This window comes from Anopheles arabiensis, chromosome 3, assembly GCF_016920715.1.
Source record: "Anopheles arabiensis isolate DONGOLA chromosome 3, AaraD3, whole genome shotgun sequence".
Taxonomy (NCBI): Eukaryota; Metazoa; Arthropoda; class Insecta; order Diptera; family Culicidae; genus Anopheles; species Anopheles arabiensis.
In genome coordinates this window covers 90,487,017-90,511,141 of record NC_053518.1, presented here as the reverse complement: position 1 = coordinate 90,511,141, position 24,125 = coordinate 90,487,017, and the positions used below count along the sequence as shown (strand labels likewise).

Sequence of the window (24,125 nt, the reverse complement as noted above, 5' to 3'; positions counted from 1 at the left end):
CATATTAAGTGGTGTGCACAAACTGCTACCCAAAACGGGCAAAGTAATTGATGGACGTCAAATGACGTAAGTGAGCATACCCACTCAGGAAACTTCTGCGTTGGGTTTGGTGGTTGCCCCCCTCCCGAAACTCCCTCTTAGAACATGTGGGCAGAAGAAAATGTGCAAAGGAAGCCGCACGGCCGGGAATGGTCCACCGGAAGGCCGAACACTTGTGCGACTCCCGGAGCCTACCTCGGGTTGCCAAATGATCGTTTGCAAAGACTGAGACATTTGCTGCTTAATCTTCCAAGCAAGCCATTACGGGCGGGACACATTTCATGCGCATAATGAACCTTTTGGGCGGGCGGACACTTCTCCGTTCGGTTGAAGGCTGTTGCCCAAGGCCTGTGATTCGTTTGTGACTTTTCACCTGTTTGGAATACTGTGCTTTCGTTGCACGTGATGGGGGTGTAATGTACACCTTTATCAACTCGTCCAGACATTATTGCAGTGCATATGCGGACACACACACACACAAAGTGGTGCAAATGGTGCATCCTCCGCTTGCATCGTGCTACTTTGTAACGATACACAGTGACATTGCGTACCTGGATGCACAGTGAGTGTGAAATTTGTACAGCTCATTTAACTTCCAACGCATTGCACGAATTAATTTCCCTTGCTTTTCGCCGTTAATTTCCTCACGCCAACGCCAACACGAACAACTTACCCCCGTGCTGACGAGTGACAGCATTGTCCGTTCGTTTAGTGCCAACGTTTCGCCCTGCTTCATCTTGATGCGCTTCTTGTCCAAGCACTTCATCGCGTACATCTTGCCGGTGTCCGCTTTGCGGCAGCCGTACACCTCGCCGAAACCGCCCCGCCCGATGATCCGGTGCACGCTGAAATCGTTCATCGTTAGCTGTGAAGTAGAGAAAGGGAGGAAGATACAATTAAATTGCAAAACTACAGTACGGTACAGGAATTGGGGTTGTTTAGTGCCATTTTTATGGAGTTTGATGGTGTTTTTTTTCTGCAAGTTTCCCTTTTTCGATGGAGACGCCTGGTCTTTTATGGCGTTTTCACAGTTTGGCAGTAGGTGTGAAATTGAATTTAGGGCCTTTTGGGTTGCTTTTTTGCACACTGAACAACGGAAATTGATGAAAAAGTTGTGTGTAATGAGATCGTGCTGATCTTAGCGGGATAAAAGCAATAAAACAGTGCCTTAAAACGGGAAAGTTGGTAATATTTATGCTCGATACGTTTAACGTTTATCAGTAGCAATACAAAGCGATTATCTGGTATTTCTAAGTGACCTACTGTTTCTTAGGTGCAAATCGCTTTCTTTTTTCAACAAATATTCCACTCATCACGGGAGGAACATCCAAACGAGAAACATTACATCAATGAGCCCATCAAAATGCGGGTTCAATCAACGCCCATCAACAGTACAGTACTCTGATACAACCAACACCAAAAATACATAAACTATTACAATCAAGCAACCAGCACGAAGGAGAGAAGCTTCCGAAAGGTTCCATTGATTACAGCCCTGTATGCCCCACTCTCTATTGCTTTGCCGTTTCGTTTACAAATCACGTACCGAAAGCGACCCGCGGGAGATTCACCGCCGGTGCCGCACGCTCAATCAAACGCTCCTAATGAAGCACACACACACACTAAGGAGTGGTGTGTTGGGGGTACAATCAAGCACAGGCGGAGCAGTAAAGACGCACGTCTAATCCACTGGATCGATTTGAAATTTTTGGAAACCATCTCGGAGAGGAAGGGAGAGCGAGCGAATGGAAAAAAGGCGAAACGGCAGATAAATAAATATCAGCCAACAAGGACGAAATGATTGCCCTCCCAGTAGCAACAGAATGGCGAGATAACGAGCAGCGGATCGGCGTTTTATTGCTAATGTTGAAACGCCCCGGGGTGGCTTACACCGAGCCCTACAAAAGCGACCGGGCCGGCTTCTCGGGAGCGAGATAAGATCTCGCTTGTACCTCATTTTCAAGGGTCGCGCGCGGCACCACCCGTGCGCCATCATATTACGGGCCGGTCTCGCGTGGTTTGCATTCCGTGCCGTTGTACGATTAGATGATTCGATTAATTAACGAACACGTGCTTGGTGTGGGATCGTTTAATCCTTTTTCTCTTTCTGAAGACTAACTGTTGCTTAGAACAAAACAACCGCTAGTGAAAAACGAAACAAGATGGGAAGGATTTTAATTGGGTTACGATCTTTAAATTGACTCCACACTGCACACTGCCTCAGTAAATCGGGTTACTTAGGCTGAATAAGAAAGAAGTTGGGGTTGTAGCGAGACACGTGTGAATGTTATTGGAAAATCAAGACCGAAAATACTATAAATCCATCTCTTACTTTAACTCTTAGTGTCTTAGAAGCAACATTTGAATAGCAATAAAATTGTTTTAATTGAAAAATTCGGTCACTTCATTTTCATGACGCCTCCGTGAACCTCCCGCACCACCAAAGATGCTTAATTAAATTGGTTTAAAATGATATTAGAAGAAAAAATCCTTCAGCTCCGGCCAGACCGGATTTGGCACCGGAGCGGGCCGAAAACGAAATTGGGACGCAGCAGCAAGAAGACTGTCACTAGCACACTTTTCGCACCGGACGGTTTTTTTTTTCATCCATTCCGGGCCTTTCTCCACACGGGCCACAAAACTGTCAGGCACAGTTGTCCTCCCGAGCCGTAGTGATGGGACGAGCGTGCCGGGCCAGACACTACGGCCCCGACGGCCGGGCCGGTGTGCGCGAGGTAGGAAATATAGATCACGAACACTCGCTAATTGAATTCCTCGATTTCAATTTGCCGGAGATTTGTCCCTTTCCCCCGGCAGCTGTACACACACACACACACACACACACACGCAGAGTAGTATTGCCACCGGTTTTGGCACTTGTGACGGACTGTGCGAGGTGGCGTCGTAGGTTTTCCACAAAAATTGGTCCGAAGAAGGGGAAAAAATAACGAAAAAGAAGGAAAAGGGAAACACATCGCCACCACCATCGCAAAGCAACGGGCCGGGGTGGATGGGCTTGGCCAGTGAGTGCGGTCGGAAGAAGCCCTGTCAACGCAAAAGCCCCCAAATGCAAAAGCTGCCCAACTGTGGCGGCCGGTGCGGATTTGGAATGGAAATCGATGGGAAAGAAATTGGAAATTAACAAAAGCCATCCCGAAATCGAGAGCAAGAAAGGACCTGAAAGACGGACACACTTAGGAAGGTTCTTAAATTTGCAAACCCCTCCCCTTCTCCTCGATGCCTCCCCTTCTTCGCGAATCATTTCCACAAATCGCCAATTTTGCCATCCATCACCCCAAAAAGCTGGGAAATCATTTCCAGCGCCGTTCTAAGTTGTGGGATTTCCTGATTGGAATGTCACAGGACACGGTTCGCTTACACACACACACACACTCTCTCTCTCTCTCTCATTCGCTGTCCACATGAGAGCTATCATAATGGAGAAAAAGAAGTCCGCTTTTAGAGTGTCTCTTCAGATGGCGAATACTTTGGTGCTTCCGAGTGGCAAAATTGAAATTCTTCCCAACGACAAGAGCGATAGAGAAAGCTTTGCTTGCCACTTATACAAAGGTCTGCTATAAAAATGCCACACGCACAAATGCACCAATTGGAAAAGGAAAGCTCGCTTCACTAATTAACCTTGCAAGCAATCATTGTGTTACTTCTTTCGAAGGTACAGTAACGCGTTATGTCGCCAAAACGAAGTATCCATCCACTTCAAAGTATGGGGTGTAGCAGAAAAAAAAGGATCAGTTGCAGAGTCCTTTCCCTTCCCTTCTTGCCAATTTTCCGCTCTCTCCACCCCCGTGTGCCAAGCCAACCGAGCGACGCCATTTGGGTGTTGAATAAATATCACGTAGCTATCATTATCGTTATTTTTTACGACTTTAAGCGCGTATGAGTTATCGGCAGGCGACGGGTATGCCGGTCGTTGCCGCACAAGTGGACGCGCGTATCAGTTCCGCTGCTCCAGCGCGCCCCCAGTGCCCCTGTTGCTGCGATCGTTACGCGGAAAGCACCGGAGCTGAGCTTGGAGACACACATACACCCACATTTTCATTGCGATTTTCGTGTGCTACCATGCAGACGAGAGTCAGCTTCTTTGCTAAAGCACCCGAAGCCCGCACCGAGATAAAGGAATGTTATCTAGGACCGGGGAAGGGGGGGAGTTGGGAGGGTGGTGTTGGAACGCGAAAGTCCCCGCAAGTCGAAAGAAATGGAGAATGAAATCAAGTCATTTCATTCCTCATCGGTGGAGCGAAAAAATGAAATCACTCATCCGGTTAAGCTTCCCGCTAGCACGCACACACACATGCACACACCAACACACAGAGACACAGAGACACCAACACACAAGTGTGTGTGTGTGTGTGCACAGACGGGGATGGCGATGAGGTTGCTCCCCATTATTGGTGAAAATGGGAAAAAGTGTCTGCCTTCTGGTGGCGCGATAACGAAAACTGGCTGTTTAACAGTCGACACGCCGCAGGCCCCATGCGGTGACAATGTTTGTGTGAGTGCGTGTGTGTATGTGTGTGTGCGTTTCGGTTGAATAACGAAGCAACTGGGGACAGGATCATGAGAGCAGAAACGGGAGCAAAAGCTCTCGAGCGGGAAAATTGGTTCGATCTTCGAGTGATTTAACTGTCAGTTTAAATGACAGTGCAGAATACGCACGCACAACAAAGCGGTGGAAGAGACAGTTTGGTTCGTGCTCTTTGGCGATGAACGGGCTTCGATAGGAAGCTTTAAGACGAGCACACACTTGAGCATATGCTAATAAAAGCTTCGCCTTTTGACTGGGGATATCATCCCGAATAATGAAAGTGCTTTTTTATGTTTTAAAATTAAAATTAAATTGATTAATTAATTTTGCCTTAAAAGAGCTTTTGAAGCGTTTTCACCTAAAATGTTTTGTTATCCTTTTAACCCTACACTCTGTGATTTATTCATTCCACCTTTCCCTCTTTTTGGAACAAACGAACGAATCCGCGCGCTTGGCGTTTGAAATTTTCATAACCACGCTCTCTACCTATTATTGATCGTATGTGGATTCACAAATGTGGAGGCCCTTATTAATATGAACGTAGCGTTAAATATTTAACAAGCTACAAATGGGGCAGCCCCTACAAATCGTGGTTTGATGGTTGGCTGCTCGGGACACTTCGGTCACAAAAAGACCTCTCTCTCTCTCGTCCCTTGTTCAGGGTTTATGATTTTATTATTGTTATCGCTTTCTATCCTTCTTTCTCTCTCTCTCTCTCTCTCTCTCTCTTTCTCTTCCTTTAAGCAACCCCTTTGCAAAACGCGTCGATATTGCGGAGGCAAAAGTTTCACCTATCAAAGCATAAAACCTCATAAAAACTAATCTAATCAGCCGAGTTTCAACTCGAAACTCTCCGGTCGGTCCCGGCGTCGGCCGGGACGCGGTTGTTATCCTCCGGGCGGCAGCACCGTCCCTGCTGCTTTTTATGGACGAAATTGTATTCTTTTTTATTACACTTGAACCGTTCAACTGGCGATTCTTTTGCTCGTTTGCTAGGCTCTGGCCACCTCTCTCTCTATCTCTTTCGACGGCCACAAAGAGTCGTTTTGTAAAATAGTTCCACAGCACGGCAGCACTGCCCATAGACCTAGCATCGTTTGCCAACTGGCAGAGCAATGACCCAAAATGTAGCACACACACAGCAGACGGTGAAGCGTTCGGTGGAAACGTTTGATGAAAATTTGCTCAAACTGAGCTGGCTGTGTGAATGGTTGTGTGCTCGAACGCAGGACGAACGCACACCAACATATGGCAGCTGGACAGCTGGTGGTACGGAGGTGCACTCGGGTCGGGTTTTCTAGTAATTGGAGGAGACTACAGTATCTCTATCCCCCTCGTTCCCAGCGCAAAACTTTTGCCGGCGAAGTGTTTTCACTTTTGCCTCTTTAGAGGGCAGAGAAGTGCCCAAAAGTTTGCGAACGGTTCGAGCGAAGAGGAGTTAGAGCGGGAGGCTTGAAAACACTGCAACACACAGGTTATAGGCAAGGACACAAGGGCAGAGAAATGAAATGTGATTAGTGAAATTGCAGCCGGATAAAGTTGTGCACATGAAGCAGGCATAATAAAATCTACGAGCCGCACACGTTAGTGATAATTTGCGGAAAGGTATAAAAGGCAATAATAAATTGCTTTATCGGACTTTGGACAGTATGTGTAAATTGCCGCCGGTTGGTGAGGGATGCTGGTGTGGTTGTCACCAACAGTGGATGCGTTATTTAATTGATAGTTCAGTTCAGTGTCTACGTATTCCTGGTCCAGGAGAGATTGGGATGATAACTTTTCACACAGCTTCCCTCTTACAACATGCATTGCGCCTGAAGTTATGCAATCGTATCGTGAGGCACTGTTTCTGTAAAAAACAGTCCGGTTTAATTAAGTCATTAACACATCACAACTTCGTCTTCTTTTTGATTCCACAAAATTGAACCAATGTGTGCATCGTTACGGCCTAGAAGATTGTCGTTTGTTATTTCATCTCGTTGTGCTGGTTTTGCAAGGTCCACAGAGTATGAGGGGTACGACGCTAGAGCTTCTGAAGTTTCGAGTCTACATAAGCCATCAAATTTCCTTTTTTTGCACTCTCTTTCTCTCTCTCTCTCTCTCTCTCTCTCTCTCTCTCTCTATCTCTCTCCCCCCCCGTTTGGCGCTCTTGTCCGGATATGATGAAGCAGGGTTGTGCACATGATCAAAGGCAACAGATAAGAACCCGAATGCCCAGAAGACATTGCCTGGCAGGGCCCGGAAAACCCGGAACCAGACAAGTTAATGACATTCTGCCTCGCACGGCCGTGCACGAATGTTGCGCAAAAAGCTTTCCCGTTTTCTTTCCGGAGCGGAACGGACGGAGACGAAACGGAACCGTGTATGGTGCCGCCCGGGCCCGGTGGTTTCAACGCTCCTGTGCACCCGCCTCCGCCAGCAAACGTGTGAGAGTACTTACGTGTTGGCAGAAAAGTTTGCCAACACCCGCCGGCTGACAGAGGCATTAAATTGTACGGTCGGCATTCAACACACAGCAGCAGCAGCAGCAGTGGGTGTGTGTTACACGCCAGCGCACTCATTTACCTTCCGGGTGTGGCGCGTTGTCGGCTGCGTGTGCCGGTAAAGGGAGAGATTTGTTTCCGGTGTGTCATATTAGGGAACATATTCTTTATAGCCTGCAACACGGCTAGAAGTTGAGGAGGAATGGCCTTGGGAAGTTAACGACGGACAGTGTGGAGAAGCTCACAAGGCTGTCATCGGTGTGTAGATCTTAGGATTAGATTCTTTTTGCCTGTTTCATCCTGTTAACGAGAGGAAGTTATCACCATCAACTGTGTGAAGTTCACAGAGGGACATCTCTTCCGCTGAAAGCTGATCCGAATACAGAAGTTGCACCAAAAAAAAGCTCATTTTTTTCTTGAAAACGTACCTAAAAAGAAGGAAAGAGTGTAATATTTTATTCTCACCCATGATAAAGCTTATCTCGAGACAGACAGCAGTCGCCACGTCAGCGTCGTCCCTCCAGCAGCCAATATTCTAATCAGATTTCCTCACTATTCTCATCTTCAACTGCCAGCTTGTGTCGCTGCTGCTATGCTCGCTTCTTAACCCTACGAGAGAAGACACACAAAACTCCCAAAAGCCTTCGCCGGATCGACCGAAACCCAGCGAGGACCACACAAAAAGGAAAGCCTTGCATCTCGCGGCGCTAAGCACGTGGCGGCGTCGGGCGAAAATATTGTTGCTGACTCGTGGGAAATACCGACCACCGGCACTAACCTTTTCATCCGTTCCTAGTGGAAAGGGATGGAAAAGCTAAAGGAAGGAAGGGAGGGAATGGTAAAAAAGGCTTCACTCTCTAGCCGGAAGGCACAGCCGGGCTACAACAGGCTGCCAAATTTATGCCACCGGTTTTTTGAGGCCCATGGGACGCAACTGCTCAACTTCGGCTAGTTCGGATACCTTACCCAGTGGGGTGGATTGGCACGTAAAATGAACAAGGGATCTAGGGGAAGACCAGGGGAAACTTTATTTTCATCCTAGTCACATTTGTCGTGAAGGTGGTACATTTTTTGTGCGTCTTTGTCAGTTGGAGAAGCTTTAAGAGCGCTCTTTAATGGGGCATAAAGGCTATTACATTTACTGAAGGAACGCTTACGCTTGGGATTGTAAAAGCAACAATAGACACACAATTGAATCAGATTGAGTTCATCCACATTTGTAGGCTAAAGCCTGGAAACTCAAACAATCTAATTGGAAATCTCTGGGCAAAATCGAAATCCGACGATAATAAATCAAATCGATTAGGAAGTTTCCCAGAATGACCAACTCTACTGGGGGAATTAAATCAACTCCCACGGCTGAACGGCTCTCCAGTGCTGCCATTGCAGCCATTTCCACTGCTCTATCCATGTCTGTGAGCCCTTTTTTGTAGAGCTAGCGGTAGAGCTTGGATGCAGCAGACGACGAGGTTTACCACCCACCAGTGTATCCCCACAAAAGCACCTGCGAGGACCAGTGAGCGTTTAAAAATAGCATCACCTAGACACCCAAACACCACCGCACTTGCTCTGGCCGGCTAAAGGATCCAGCATATGCACCATTCTAACAATTCCTGGCTTTCGTTCGTTCTCCAAATAAATCTCTAGCCATCCCTACGGATGACGCGCTTTGCTGGAGCGAGGGTGAGAGCGAGAGAGAGACGAGTCTAAAAATAGCCCAAAACACCCACACCCAGTCGCTCCCATTTCTAGTCGCTACAATGAAAACATTCTACCGTTCCATTCCATTTCCAGCACCGGTAAACGGTAAAGCACTCTGGAGCACCGGGACGGCATCGTGCGCAGAGTGGTCGTCTCGGGAATGGATGGTTGGATCTCACGAGGTGAATTATCAAATTTCCACTCCATTTCCCGTGTGTGCGCCTGTTTCGCAGCGGCGCACGAAAAACAGTGGCCTATAGAAGAGGGGGGATAAGGGACATCTCATCGCGTAATCTGCTGCCGGCTTACCTGTATGTTGAGCTCGAGGTTTTTCCACTGGCAGAAGCGGGTGTACTTGTCGCTTTCGAGGAACTTTCGAAACGGTTCGCCCCGCAGATGGTGAAATATTTCCTCGATGTACGGCTCGAACAGGTTCACCGGCACCTCGTTCTTCATCAGATACTTCTGGACGTGCGCGACCGCCTCCTTGGAATATTCCTGCGAGGAAAAATGATTACAATTTGTGCAGCATGGAGCGATATTGCGATGGCACATGATCGGTGCGCTGGTGGGCGTGATTAACGCAATTAGGCGCGATCGCTTTCACGCCCGATTAACGTCTGTGTGCACTTACGTGTGTGTGGGACAACATTTCTTTCATGATGTAGTTGTCGTAGATGTCTCGCGCCTGCTTCCGCCTCTCGTCATGGCACTCTGTCTTTTCATAGGCTTTGATCTGAGAAAAAGAAGAAGCGTTTTGAAGCGTTAATCGACTGTTTTTGTGTTTGATTTCACATTATATAAGCAGAGGTAGAGTGCACGAAACACGTGCAGTTTGACTGCAAACTTTCAACGGTACAGAATGCCACGACAGTCTTAAACAAACACACCAGCCAAGCCAAACCGTCCACCAGCGTCCACCACGATTCGTGGAAGGATCGGGTTTGTTAATATTTAATCAACGAGCAAGGTACTGCCTGGACCTGGACCGGCAGGTGGTTACAGAGAAGAGTCGCTTAATTGAAGCGCTATTACCTCAAAGAGGTGATGTTACATCCACATCCAAGTCTTTTTGTTACTCTTTTTTTACGAATTTCACTCCATATTCCTCCTTTCACCATGGAACATCATTAAAAGCGTGTTTCATCATAACATTCCTAGGAGTGGACAGCTCGTTTTGCTGTTTATGTTGTGAGCAGTTCTAAGGGTAAATGTGAAACATTTTTGCAGATTTTGTATTCATAGGTTTAGAAATAATAAAAATAGGTCTTGATCATATCATCCTTTCAATAGAGTTTATTAAAATATCAAATGATTGCCAAAATAGCAAAACATTGCAAAGTTAACAGAAAGAGCCCTCATTGCGAGCAGCTGTGTGTGTTTGGATTAGCTTTATCCAGGTTTTGTTTTCACAACCCAGTATACTGCTTTTCGTTTTTGCAAAACAATCTCAGCTAGGCTTATCTAGTTTTTGTTTTGTTTTATTTCCACGAAACGAGACTGAAACATGTTGAATAAGCAGAACGATCAGTAGCTGCTGGTAGAAAGTCTCGACGAATGATTAAATAAATAATGCCTTTCGCCGAAGACGAACCTTTCGATACATAACAAAAAAAGAGGTTCACACAAACCATGGGAGAGTAAATTAATTTTCTGTCTGCAAACGTTTCCATTAACCTTTCAATTTTTCATCCAAATTCTCAGTAATTGATCCTAGACTGAGAAGGTAAAAACGGCACTGTTTTCTAGCTTCATCTGTTGTTTTGCCGTTTAGTTGCTTGCGCTTCGTTTCACTTTGTTTGTCTTTTCAAACTAGCAGGGAACTAGTTTGTGTCAGTACATCGTAATGCTTGGATTTGGGATTTGAGAGCCAAGTAGAGCTGTAGAAAAAGCTCCGAGCAGACAAACCCTCATACGGGATGCGTTTATTTACTATTGAATAAAGGTTACAACCCTTGCGGAACACAAGATAACGTTTGGAAACTTTTAGCCATAGTTAATGCAGACATCTTTATCTGTAAATATTCTCCAAAACCTGCTCACAAACACACATTCAAACCGTCGCTGTTTAGCATGCAAACAAGCTGCAGCAAAATGGAGCAGCAGCAGCAGCACACTCGTTCTTCTTGTGCATGCAATTACATTAACTTTTCCCTATCAAGAGTTGACTGTTTACAACTTTTCTTTTGCTACCCACCCCAAGCGATGCGATGGTGTGTTTGTGACAGGATGTAAGGCGAAATAATTTGCCTACAAACATGGTACATGCTGCTGGCACCACCACCACGAAAAGGAGAGATCGGTGCTTTCCCCATGCAAACAAACACACGCCGGCACCAGCAGCCGTGCCATTGCCTTCCTGCTCTGGTGTGGGGCTGGCAAAGGGCGTCTGTAAAAAGAAAGAGAATGAAACAGCAAGCGAAATGCACACACACACATACACATGTGCGCTCTCATTTCCCGCCCGAAGGCAAGATAAGAAATAATGTTTTTAACTTCTTTTAATTGTGTTTACAATTCCCTGAGCCGTTCCCACACGCCCGGGGCAGGGGGCAATGTGGTGGAGCACAGCCCGAGCACAGCAACGTTCATCAGTTTAAGTGTGTGTGTGTGTGTGTGTGTGTGTGTGCTCGCGAGAGCAAAAAGCGAACACAACACTGTATCGACCGGTGAAAGTAAAACTGTTACACATTGTTTTTTGTCCCTGACTCCCTTTCTGGATGTCCTTTGCTTTGGGGAAGGGGGAGCAACACACAAAAGTGACAGCTTTCCATTTTCATTTTCGCATTTAAATTTTAATACTTTTAAGCTCCCGGCGAGGGGGTTAACACCCAATCGTTCATTGTTGCACATGTATGCGAGTGGGTGGAATTCGGTTTGTACAGGGGTGAAATGGAAACGGGGAAAATATGAAACACCAATACCAAATGGCAAAATGTTGTGTCACGAGCTGACCAAAAAAATGACCGTTTTTGGTGAACCTTTTGCTTGTAAAATTTCATTCATTTATGGGTGATGATGAAAAAAGAAGATCAAATCCGGGAAGAAGGCAAAGATAGCAGAGAGCATGGGGAGGGAAACTCAAACCACCCCTGGCAGTGTACCCCACACCATTCTTGCTCCAATCTCGTCCCGGGGGCGTTCAATTAACTTCGCGAGCATTGCGATTGTTTCACTGGTTTGTGCGCGCTAGTCTGAATGGCATTTGTCTGTATTTGTTTGTTTATTTGTTTGAGGCGCGCAAATACGGCCAGAAATCTATCCAGAGCAATATACGAGATAAACACACACACACACATACACACAAATGCACGTACAAGAGAAGTAGATGGGAATGGAATGTGGAGTCGGCCCATTTGCGGTCTAGTTCTTGGTGGGATTTTGCTTTCGCTGCTTGTAAGAAGAAATGCAGTGAGTCGGAGGGACTTGCAGGGGAGGAGGTGTTTTTGTTTGTGTGCGCGCAGCGGTAGTTTGCACGAGCTCAACTTCAAAAAGCCCGGGTGGTGGCCAGTTGCAGATACACTGTGCAGTTGCTACAATCAAAACATTGTTTCTATTTGAGCTTGCACACAGTGCTGCGAGCGAAATACTTTATTTGAAGTCGCTTGATATGTTGATTCGTTTTTTTAAATATCCATGATTAGAAAATATCATAGTCTGTGAGGGCACATCGATATACGCATCATTTATCTAAGGACGTTCTAGTCCTAAGACCACTCCTAAGAACCTAAGCGAACAGGCAGATTCGCCAAAAGGAAACGATCAGTTGGATTTTACATTTGCTCTAAAAGCTCAAAAGAGTTTGCTTCGAGTGTTACGATTCTTCAATAACTCATTAAATTTGATGCATAAAACTGAGCACCAAAGTCTTGATTGGATAGAGTAATGAAAAAGCCCCGAACATCCAGAGCAAATGTCCAAACGACCCAGGCAGTAAAATTTGGCTGTAAATCATTATTTCATTACCAATCCTTTTGCACCAATGTCTTTTCCTTCCTGAATTTCTGCTCCAAAGTGCAAAGAGAAGGCCGGAGGCATATTTCGGGGAGCAATCTACCAATAGTGCCGTAAACTGAAACTCTCCAACAACTGCTCGGGTAGCAGGGAACTAATCAAAAACTGAACGGAAAGCGAGACGGAAATGTACAAGCACCCGAAAACAGGGGTAGCGCAACACGTCATTTCATTTCAAATCTATTCCACCCGCCGCTTCTGCTACTGCTGCTGCTGCTGCTGCCGAACATTATGATTGCTCGTTTCGATAGATCCCCCCGTCCCAGTGCAACCAAATCATCATGCCACCGGCATGGGAATGGTTTTAACAACGTCTGTCCGATTTGTGTACAAGGTTCGACCTCTTACGGGGGAAATGGAGATTTTTTTGCTTTTTTTAGTTGCGTCTGAGGGGCACGTTGTTGGCACGCTGCCAAAAATCGATCCGATATTGAAATCGTGCCCACACCGCCATGGTGCTCGTGGAAAAGTGTGAATGGATGTGACCTCACCGGCGCTGGGCGGACGGCGAGCTTTGACGTTAATGCAATGGTTTCGATTTGTGCTACCTACCCCCCCGCAAAACCTCATCGTAGAAATTAATGGTCCATGACCTGGATGGAACACGCTCGCAAGCGACAAGGACGCGGGCACTCGGTGATTTCCGTTTTCGTGATTACATCGATGAATAATAGTTTTAATTAGGCACATTTTATTGGCGGAAGTTTGTAACGACAGCTCCATCCAATCGTAGGGCTGTATCGTTTGTTGAAACATTTCCATTGCGATATCATTCTGGCAAAATGTAATGTTGGAATTTTGTTACTACAAATTGAATTGGTTTGTTTCGTGTTTCGTACCACATTTCTGTGAAAAGAGCTGCTTTCCTTTTAAATGGTAAATTCAAAAACCCCAAACAAATGAAAAAGTCTTAAAAACCCGCATCGATGGAATTTTTGTGTGTGTGGCGCAGAAAAGCTATCCTTTCAAAACTGCCCATCGGTATTTGCGATGCCTTCTTTGTCCCAACTGCAGCCCTGCGCCGGCGTGTCTGTGTACTCAATTGAATTGGTCGTTTTTCGAGATCCGGGCAGGAGGGAAATCTAATCCAATATCTATGTATCGGTTTCCTTTTTGTGTGTGTGTGTGTGTGTGCACGACGACGAATGGAGACGGAGGTCCAGAAGCATAAAAGCGGCCGGGATACGGTGCACAAATGGAAGCAATCCAATGCCCGAAAGCGAGGTAAGCACGACACAGCACACACACAAGGTATATGTACCGAGCGGCGAACGACATGGAGTGGATGAGGCCACCTTCTCCACCCCCAACCGGTGTGCGTGTGTGTGTGTGCTGCTTAATGTTTGTTTTCAATCCTTTGTTACGCTTTTGAGGGAATCTCCTGTCCTGTAATATGTTTCTTCCTGCAAGCGGATGAAAAGCGGATTATAATAACCAATAGCAGCAGCCAAAAGAACGGGATCGTGTACATGCACTGTAAAATGTATCGATTTTGCGTGTGATCACTCCTTTTTATCCTCTTTCGCTCTTGAATCGATTCCACTCAAAAGCGAAGGTAAAATTCAGCTTCAGCTAAAGCCCAACTCCGTTATTTGATTTCGTGAGACAAACTTGCAAATTGTACGTAATAAAACATGCCCCACACCCTTCCCCCCACAAAAGAATGTTACAAGTGGGGCGCATTTGTCTAGGACTAGAACGCCTTTGAACGATGGCTTATCGTGGGAGGTGGTTGGGGTTCGGTTTTGCCCATTGATTTCTTCATCAAACCCGATCCGCACACTCAGAAAAGCAATCCCGCCGATACACGGACAGCGACACAGACACACAATAAAGCGAGAGAGCTCGTTTTTTTGTTGCTATTCATCCCTTTTTCTACGAATCAGCCACTTCTCTTGAATGGTGCGCGCACGCGGTCGCCTCCCGCCAGCGAATGGGGGGAAACTCTTGCAACGGACGGTAAAAGCTCGGTCCGTTGTTTATGGAGATTTTATTTCGCTGCTGATCGTTGTTTGATTTATCTGCGCTCGTCTCGTCTCTGCACCTCGCCAACCCCACCAATGAGTCATCGATTTTTTTGCGCTCCTTGTGTTTGTCTCTCTGGGAAAGTAAAAATTCATTGATGGTATCCCTTTTTTCCCCCACAAACAGAGAGTTGGCGTGTCTGTGTGTCGATGGTTGCACAAAGAAAAACCAACATCATCCATATAATGCAAAAAAAGGAGCGCCGAGAGGCAACGGAAGGGACGAGCCAAAGAACCTGTACGCCGTTGCCGTTCAATGGCAATCCCTTTGAAGCGGCACCCACTTGTGTGAGTGTGTATTGAGCTTTTGCACCGGGAGCACGGTTGAGCGGATGTTTTGGGTTGAATTGCTGCTAGTACACGCAGCACGCGCGTTTGATGTGCAACAACGTGCGTGGGTGAAAATGAAAAGCGCCGCACCAAAACAAACGCTCGAAACGCTAAGCCTTTTTGCGGGATCGATCATCCGCGGCCGGGGCTACAGACACAGCTGTTTAAAGGAAGCTCGTTAAAGCTGAAGAGCTATCGGGGTAAGTGTATTGCAAAGAAATCACCAAATAAAACGATGGGAACAGATACTTTGCCAACGATGATCTACGCTAGTTTTCAGAGACTGACACCTGAACCGGATGCCTTTGCAGCACCATTGCAAACATAACATGCAGCACTGGAATGTTCTTGTACCTTCGTTTGCTTTGTCCTTGTTTATATGCCGACTTCAGCTTCATTTAACAGAATAACATCCATCTGTCGTCTCAGCCTCTGTAAAATCTGTAAAATCTAAGCCTCAAGTAATGCGATAGTGCTATGGCTGAAGGAGGACCATTAACAATACCGACCTGTACATCGTATTTAAAAACGATTTATATATGATACAGATTTATACGGGCAAGTATTGAAATGAAAAATAAAGGAAAGAATCACACCGTTTAATCCAAAGCATCATACATTAAATCGGTTCTAACGGGAGGAAAATACCTGCTACCCATACACACTATCACGCGTTAATCCGCTTTCAGGCTGAAAGCCATGCTTGCACACCACATGCTGTCACTCAAGCTGGAACAAAAGGGCAGATAATTTCATTCCTGTGCTCTGTGAAAGCTCTGCATGTGCTCCATCAATGGAGGCACCTGTATATAATAGAACCATTTTCATAACGCCCGATGGAGTCGGAGTTTTGGCACGACAGGAACGGACAACCAGCTTGAGAGGCAAAAGCAATGGCAGTTTGTCATCACCAGGGGTTGTTTAATTATTCCTTCACAATTATTTGCTATAGCCCTTGATGAGACCTTTCCAAAAAGGAATATTCTTGTATTTAATCTACAGTTGCTTGACACAGTTATGATGAGATTCTTCGGCAAAACTATTCTGCAGATTGCTACCAAAAACCTGTTACGCACTGTACCTGGACTGAGCTGTTTTTGGTGTTTTTCAAGGCACGAATGAATTTTCATCTCTCCGCTCTTCCCCCCCCCCATCCTTCCGGTCGACCACTTTTCCCACCAGTGTCTACCCGGGGAGTGTTGGAGTTCTGGACTATTTTTAGAAAACCCAGCCTTTCTCCGCTCATCCATCGTTCCATCGGCCGTTTCATCGTTTCGGCCGAATAGTGTGCCCTCGACTCTTCCTAGCCTTCCAACTTTCTCTCTCTCTCCCTCCTCTACGGTGGTACTAAATTTGCAATCTTTCAGCACCAGCAGCACCGCTGGCACCCATCGCGGGGCCGTCGGTAAATTCCACCGCAACGCCAACTGTTGGCAATGTTTTATCATCCAGCCAGCCACAAACAAACGATCCGCCGATTTATCCCAGCCCAGCGGAACGGCAACTCCCCCGCGGGTGGTGGTTCAACCACACATAAAACACACACACATGCGCACACACACACACACACATACATACTATAAGGAACGCACCGTAGTGTCTGTTTGTGGATTTGTTTGTCGATCCGCCGGCACACATACACTACCAGCGTGTGCCCCGATGAAATGAATGAGGGAATTTGGGTTTTCTTTTGAAAACTGCGCTGCCAAGCTCGCGCAGAAGCGGCAAATTTCGCCGACTGGCCCAAGAAGAAGGATAAAACTAAAGGCAGCCGAGGAAGGGGCTTAGCCGGGTTGAAATACTGGCAGGAGGAGAGAGCAAAGGTGTGTGCGATAAAAAGTGAGTCGACTAAAGCTATATTAAAACCGAAAGCGCTAAATGTTGCCCCGGAGCGCGCGCGCGCTCGCCAAAAGAAACACAGCAAACACGAAAATAACAAGGTCCCGCGCGTCGTTCCGTCATTTCGTACACTCAAATGTTTATTTCATTATCATGTGTTTTCGCGAAAGCCGTCGAGATGAGCATGATTGCTTCATTATTTCTAGCTCTGCTGTGATGTTTTCTAAGAACAACTCAACCCACACTGCTCCTTCCCAAAAACATACCTTTTTCCCGTTTTTGGGCTAGACACGCCGCAATTGTTTTTTGCTCAACAGTCTTATTTTACTTGCCTTTCCCTTTGGGCTGGAACGCTTTAAAAAAACGTGGTCGTAATACGAAAGGAAAGCGGCGGCAGAGAGACAGAGAGAAATGTAGCCACCTACACTTTGGCGTCCAATAAACACAGCACAATATTCGTAGACACGGTGACGTGGCGATGGATGCGGTGCGTTCCGTTGGGATGAGCGAAACTTTTTTGTCCTCCCCAACCCTCCCCCCTACCTCCCCTACCGGAGGAGTTTGTCATTTTATGATGGAGTAGATTTTCATATTCTATTTCAGCAGAATCGCGACTGGCGGCCGAAATCTCTGCACCTACCGGGACGGCAACCGGGCACCCGGGAGGGGGAATGAAATGGGTGGACGGACGAGTAGTTGCCGCCAGATCGCGGGCAAGTAGATTGAACACATTTTATCGCATGAATTGTGCCCAATTTTCCGCTCCATCGAACGATGTCGCTGATGAAGCGATTTTCTATGCTGGTGCACTCGACTGGGCGACGGCTGCGTAGCTGCACCAGGGAACGAGCAGGGAGGGACGGCGAGAGCGCGGTCATTGGCGGTGGGAAGTGAAATTAATTTTCACCAGAGTTTGTTTTACAAATAAAACACTCGCAGCAGCGGTGTACAAACAATTACAGCTGCTGATTCTGGCTTTTTAGAGATTAAACTGTCATATTCTGCTGTTTCCAACGGCCATCGTTGGGCTTTAATATTCCTGTGCCCTTTCTGTTTTCTCATTAAAGGTGTTAAAGTGGCGCAGCCAATACGTTTCATCAGCCTAAAAGCATAAGCTCCATTGATGGTGCTTTGTTTGGCCCGAAAAAGCCCTTTGTTAGGCACGAACAACGGAGCATGGCGAACGCCACAAGTAAATATCTGCCAAGAAACGCACCTACTAATTAGAGATAGAGCTTTCGCTCGAAATAAATTGCCTACGCAAGCACACATACGCATACATACAAAGATAAACAGAGAAGAAAAAAAGAGTGAGAAGGTGCCAAATCGTTTTCGTCCCATTTTCCAGAAACGCGATAATCCGTGTGTGGAGTTATGGAATCGGAGAAGGTGCCTAGTGCAAGCGGTTACTAAGGACAAACCAAGCAGTGTTTATACAGAGAGCTCAAGCGAGAGTGGCAGAGAGAGAGAGAGAGAGAATCAGAGCAGATTCAGCAGCGTTGTTTCGATTGGTGCTGAAATATTTACAATCACAAATCTCACTCGTACAGCGTTTACTGCCGAACACCTTCCCTCTACGCCGTCAAATGACGCATTACTAAAGCACCATGGCAATTATTGTGCGACCGTAGCAGTGAGAGAATCAAGGATAAGAGCATTACAAGTAAAGTCTAGTTGGAAATCGTGTGTTGACCACGAGGGTCGTTGTACCAATTGGTTGTTAAATGATTTAAACTAATGTGTCCTGATTACGCTTTTCAAGCACATCGGCTATGGGTAGCATAACTCGATTTTTATGATTTTTTTAACACTTCTTCAAAACTGCGCGACTTTTCACGTATTTCATTCAACCTTGAAAGTATTCGGCAAAAAGCCGGAACGAAGCGGTGTTTACTGCTGCTAGGGAAAGCAGTTAGAGAAAGAGTGTTCGTCTTGCGTTAATATACATAAATCTTTTCCCCCCGGACAAGTTAAATGGGAAAATGTAATTTTCTTTCAAATAACTCAATTGAAGTGTTGGAAGGGGGGAGGCTAGTTCACAGTTGAATAAAAAAAAGCCCTACCTCAGCGTAAAATATGTTGAATGAAAGATAAATGTCCCCAATAAATCACTCCCGCAAACTGCAGCGGGAGGTGTTGGGCAATCCCACGGCATCACCCACATGGCCACACACACATGCTATGTTCACCACCATTATTATCAGCATGATTATCGCAATCATTGAGCACACCTTCCGCTTGAGTGGGCCCATTTTTCACCATCCAAAGAATGGCATCTCTTGTGAGCAGCTATCGTCGCCTTCCGAAGCCCTTGGTGCGAGTGTTCTGCCCCGGACCGCGATTAATAAAATCGATCCCAATGCAGAGGGGGTCACAATGATGAAGACTGATGATAGGACGCTAGGGGCGCCCTTGTGTAAAGGAAGATACAACCCTTGCTTTTACAAAACCAGCTGGCCGAGACTGCTCGGCTCGGCTGCAGAAAAGATTAATAGTTTCACTGGCGTTGCTCGATACGCGCCGCACAATTACTTCCTGCACCCGGCTTATCGTTGATCGATGAAGAGGTTTGGGGCGCATCTTGTGCTGTAAGTATGTGTATGTTTACCGTTTTCCGACACACCGTTACGGTCGGAAGCAGTAGGGAAAGCGCGCCCGCGCGTACGTCGCTCTAAATCTGCATGAATCTTTATCATCGTAATGCGCTGGCTGGAAACAGTATTTCTGAGAGCATGTTATCATTTCACTTGCACATTGTAAGATAAGCATTATTGAGGCAAACATCGGATAAAACATTGTGCAAACAAACTGCAACTTTATCTAGGAAGTAGCACATATGCAGCGCCTATTGTTCTGCAGACATAATAGAATTGCATACATGCCCCACCATTGGTGAAGTGCATTGAAAGTGATTTAATTGCTTTAAGACGCACAAATCATTCGCGTAACACTAAACATCGCCTCACTATAGGACAATTTCCATAAAATGTAAATTTCATGCAAACACGCCCTATTCTCAACGGATTAAGCGTTACTGTACAAACCCCCCTAGCGCCTTACAAACCCCGACCTTGAAAAGCAGCTCCGGAACGTCTCTAGTCTAGCATGCAGCCTTTGTTGCTTCTTCCATGTCATCGCTGGCAATGCATCAGCGAGTGTGTTTTCAATTTTGCAGTCGCTCAATGGAGGCGCCTGGTACTTGATAAACAACATCAGCCCGCCACACGAACACGCCGGGGAAAATCTCTTTTAAAAATCGACTCACGCTGGTTTATGAAACCGTGTTTGCTTAAATCAACACTATCATACAACCGGTACCGGTCTACTTGGGCGGTGAAATTAAAATCATCTAGAAAAAAACGTTCCATCATGAGCCAGGCGGTTCTCCCGGGATTGAGTTTTCTTGCATGGCGAAATCGTGCGTTTTTTCTTCATCTCTTCCTCTCTTTTAGACCTTCTTCTCCCCCATGTCATTGTTCTATTGTAAAGCGACAGCCAGAAGCGTCGTGAAGCATTCATAAGACGAGATTCGTAGTGGAATGTTAAAAAAAGAATGAAAAACAGCAACAAGACTCCAAGGTAAGCGAAAAAGTAGGACAAGGACATACCACCAAGGGGAAAGTATGCTCAGCCCATGCTGTATAGAAGGGCAAAGTAATAGGGAAGCATTACATTTAAGGGGTGTTTTTTCTACACTTCCAGTTGTACAGCTATACACACCTAACACGGAACATATATCTGTGAAAGGCCAATTTATTTAAAACGCCTAAACTGAAATTGATGGTTCTTCCATCTACCGCCGCAAACTTAACCAAGGCCTGAGCATTGGTACTGAGGCGAACAAAACAACGCACACTCCTCCATCGGTGGTTAACTAATCGCCCGGCCAAACTGTTTACTTTGCTGGGCGAGCGCCGTGCAGCATACACTTCCGTCACGGGGCAAAGCGAAGCGTCAAAGTGCTTGTTTTGTGTTATGTATTACATGGCTGTCTTTTTCTTTTTTCTTGTTTCAAATCTATTTCTTCCTGGATTTAACGCAGGCTTGCAATTTACCTTCCTGAAGGCTGGGTGTTTTTATTTTCTGCCTCTGCCCGCAACAAGAAACCGTAGCAGCGCTGGGTAAATAGCACACGCCTGTGCCAACCTGTGCTCGATGTTTCGCTTTCTATGCGGTATAAATGGAAGTGCCGGAATGCGCTCCTTCCACTCCCGCAACCCCTCGTATCCAGTCGAGCCGGTGCTATTGATATTGCTTTCCGCAACACAGCTGTTTAGTAAACATCATTCATTCATCACCCGAGCGGTTTGATGAGTTGCAGGCTGGAGTGGAGGTTCTATCATTTCTCTCCAGTGGCAGCGATCGCATTGCCGCAGCAGAAATAATAGCAAACACAGGGTTTACGTTTTTTTTTTGCTATTTTTTACTATTCTCTTGCGGATGTTTCAATCTCTTTCAGAAGCGCAACAGAACAGACAAGTTATCTTTTGCTACTGCTTACGAAGCTTCTAAATAGACTAGTTAGCTAAATACGGTTGAGATAGTTTCGCAAGGAACAGCGCAGAAGTCACATTCAAGGGGACACAATGGTTGATGTACAGTAAAATGAAATATTTCGCCTTACTTGGGAAAATAAGGCTACGCAGTAGATTGAGTAACTCTACAAAACGTTCAAGTTACTTAATGTAGCTTAAATAACTATGAACGAACGGCAAGTGATGAAGTATTTTCATTGATTTGTTAGCATTGTTCTGTTTGTAATTCAATTTGAAAATGTGTTTTATTGTTTGCAAAGAAATAAACAAAAAGTAAAAGAGTGTTCTCCTGGAATCATAACTAGAGGGACACTCTTTATCTTTTTAACAAACAGATTGCGGTTTGTTCTTATTTGATTCATTCCACCACAGCTCCCATTCTCCATCTCGCTCTCACCCACACTTCATGACATAAACGCTTCGCATCTGTACCGTGCGGTCACGATAAAGCGCAGCAGTTGACTTCCGCCACGGCCACGGTGCCGGTGGGGCCGGTGTTGCACAAGGATGTGCACTTAAAATGTAACAAGATTGTCATGTTGCAACATCTCGATTGTTACGAGCGCCAAGCCGGCAGCAGAGGGGTTGAACGAAACCCCTCTACACTGGCCGCTAGCCTCCTTGCTGGTGGGACCCGGAACCCCAGAAGAAGTCAGCCCAACTTACACAAGGCGAATACATTGCCAACACGAAGAAGACCTGTACAGGGCCCACTCACATACGTGTGAGATAGAGAGAGCGAGAGAAAGGGAGCGAGAGAGAGAGAGATTGCAGTTGGGGGTAGCAGAAGATTGCGTTTATCTATTGCGGCGAAACCACAGAACCTTCGCCGTATTTTACTCCCTGGAGGTTATCCGGCAAATGGTACAGCTCTCGCTGATACGTTGGCGAGTGGCGCACAAGCAGGAAAGCAGGCAAGAAACGGAAGGAAGCCAAAGCATCTACACTTTTGGGTGGGTGACCCTATCCGTTTGCACACTATTCAGTAAAGCCCCGGGGTGGGAGAAGTGATGCTAGATCCGCACCGGAAGCGGAAAACACTTGCACACACAAACACACACACACACACACACACACACATACACGCCAGAGGATGCCGGATGCAGGCGACCATGATTTAGACACGGCAAGCTGACAGAATGGCACAATGGCAAAACGTTGTTATCATGCACCTTTCCATCTAGCGCATCTGGTTTGTCACTGGCTTCCCGGGTTTTTGCTAGCAGCGGGACGGGCCGGCGGTTGCATTCGGGTGGCATAAAAACCGTTTCGTACAAATGTGCGCATTGGAATATGGTGCACACAAACCTCACCCATAGCGAACTCGGTCGGACGCCAGGGTTAAGGGTTTTTCATCAAAACGCCCACTGTACGGGGCGGGGGATGTATTCTGCGCACTCCCTTTGCAGTGTCCATGTTGGTGATTTTATAAGCACCGAGATGAACCAGTACACCAGCGGCACAGAGAGATCGGTTATGTGAGGTTATCCAGAAGTCCATAAAGCATCCACACCCCATTCCCATCGGTGGTGGTAGGCATCGGATGGACATAGTAGCTTCACAACTGCTGACACCCCTTTTGCGTAGGAAGAATTGTTTGGTTAGGTGAGAGACTCTGTGCGCGCACTACTGCCGAGTAGAGTTATCTATATTCCCTCACAGTAACTGAGGAAGAAGGCCCGATGATCCCCAGGAGACGATCACATTTTACTACATCTTTCTGCAAGCGTCGTCGTCGTCGTCGTTGCTGGGCTCGAATTGATTCGCTGCTGAGCTTGTGTCCCCCATTCGTTACCGTCGACACACCGCAGGCAGATTGTATGTGTGTGGGTGTGTTTCGATGGGAAGTAAATATTCAATTTCTTTATGCAGATGGTGCGCGCCATAAATGTTTACGACACTGCTGCGCCTAATGCATTTGGGCTCGTAGGGTGGGCGGCGCGGATTGAAAACTCATTAATTGCAAACCGAGGGCATACATTCGGAGCCTCGGCAGCATGGCTTGAAAAGGGCTGAAAAGGTATGAAAACACTGAAATAAAGATATTATACCAGTTCATCCTAGAATCGATCCCACTGCTAGCATGTTACTACACAGAGCGCTTAGCGCGACGCCATGACAAAGTACGGCAGAGTTCAAGAATAAATCCAATATAAATGACTCGTATGAGGAAGAGCACCGTAGAAAACCGCTCTGCTTTCGCACAATGTTCACATAGACGTCTACTTTCATGTTGTTTCTCCATACTTAATACGGAAAATTACGTATTCCTCTCCAGCAAATGTTGCTTCCCGCAACACCGTCAGCGTACTTTACGTAACAAAAAAGGTACTTTATGATCGCAATTATTTAAATTCACCAGAATATCTGGCGTCAATCTCTGCACCATACGAGCGGCAGGCTATGCTTGGTCGAGAACCCACCTTCTGCCGAGCACATCAACACCTCGGAAGGCACAACCGTGTCGCCAAGAGAGGCACCACTTCATGGGTTGAGTGGAAAAGTTTGGTACCATTTTTAACAGCACTCGCTTACCAACCCACGCCCACATGAACGACGCGACCCAAAAACCCAGCCGTGGATTGTAAGTTTTACGCCCCTCAGTAGCTCATTG

At 46.4% G+C, this 24,125-nt stretch overlaps 1 protein-coding gene across 7 annotated transcripts in view; it reads right to left on the bottom strand.

Annotated features, from left to right (window-relative positions):
- The window catches only part of LOC120902452 (G protein-coupled receptor kinase 1), a 97,777-nt gene that overhangs the window by 9,072 nt on the left and 64,580 nt on the right, over positions 1–24,125 (bottom strand). For all 7 annotated transcript variants that reach the window (XM_040311204.1, XM_040311198.1, XM_040311199.1 and 4 more), the window contains exons 5-7: positions 9,404–9,505; positions 9,079–9,267; positions 713–904 (exon numbers count right to left, since the gene is read on the bottom strand). In XM_040311204.1, coding sequence (XP_040167138.1) covers positions 713–904; positions 9,079–9,267; positions 9,404–9,505 — 483 coding nt within the window. The remainder of the gene's footprint in view (positions 1–712; positions 905–9,078; positions 9,268–9,403; positions 9,506–24,125) is intronic.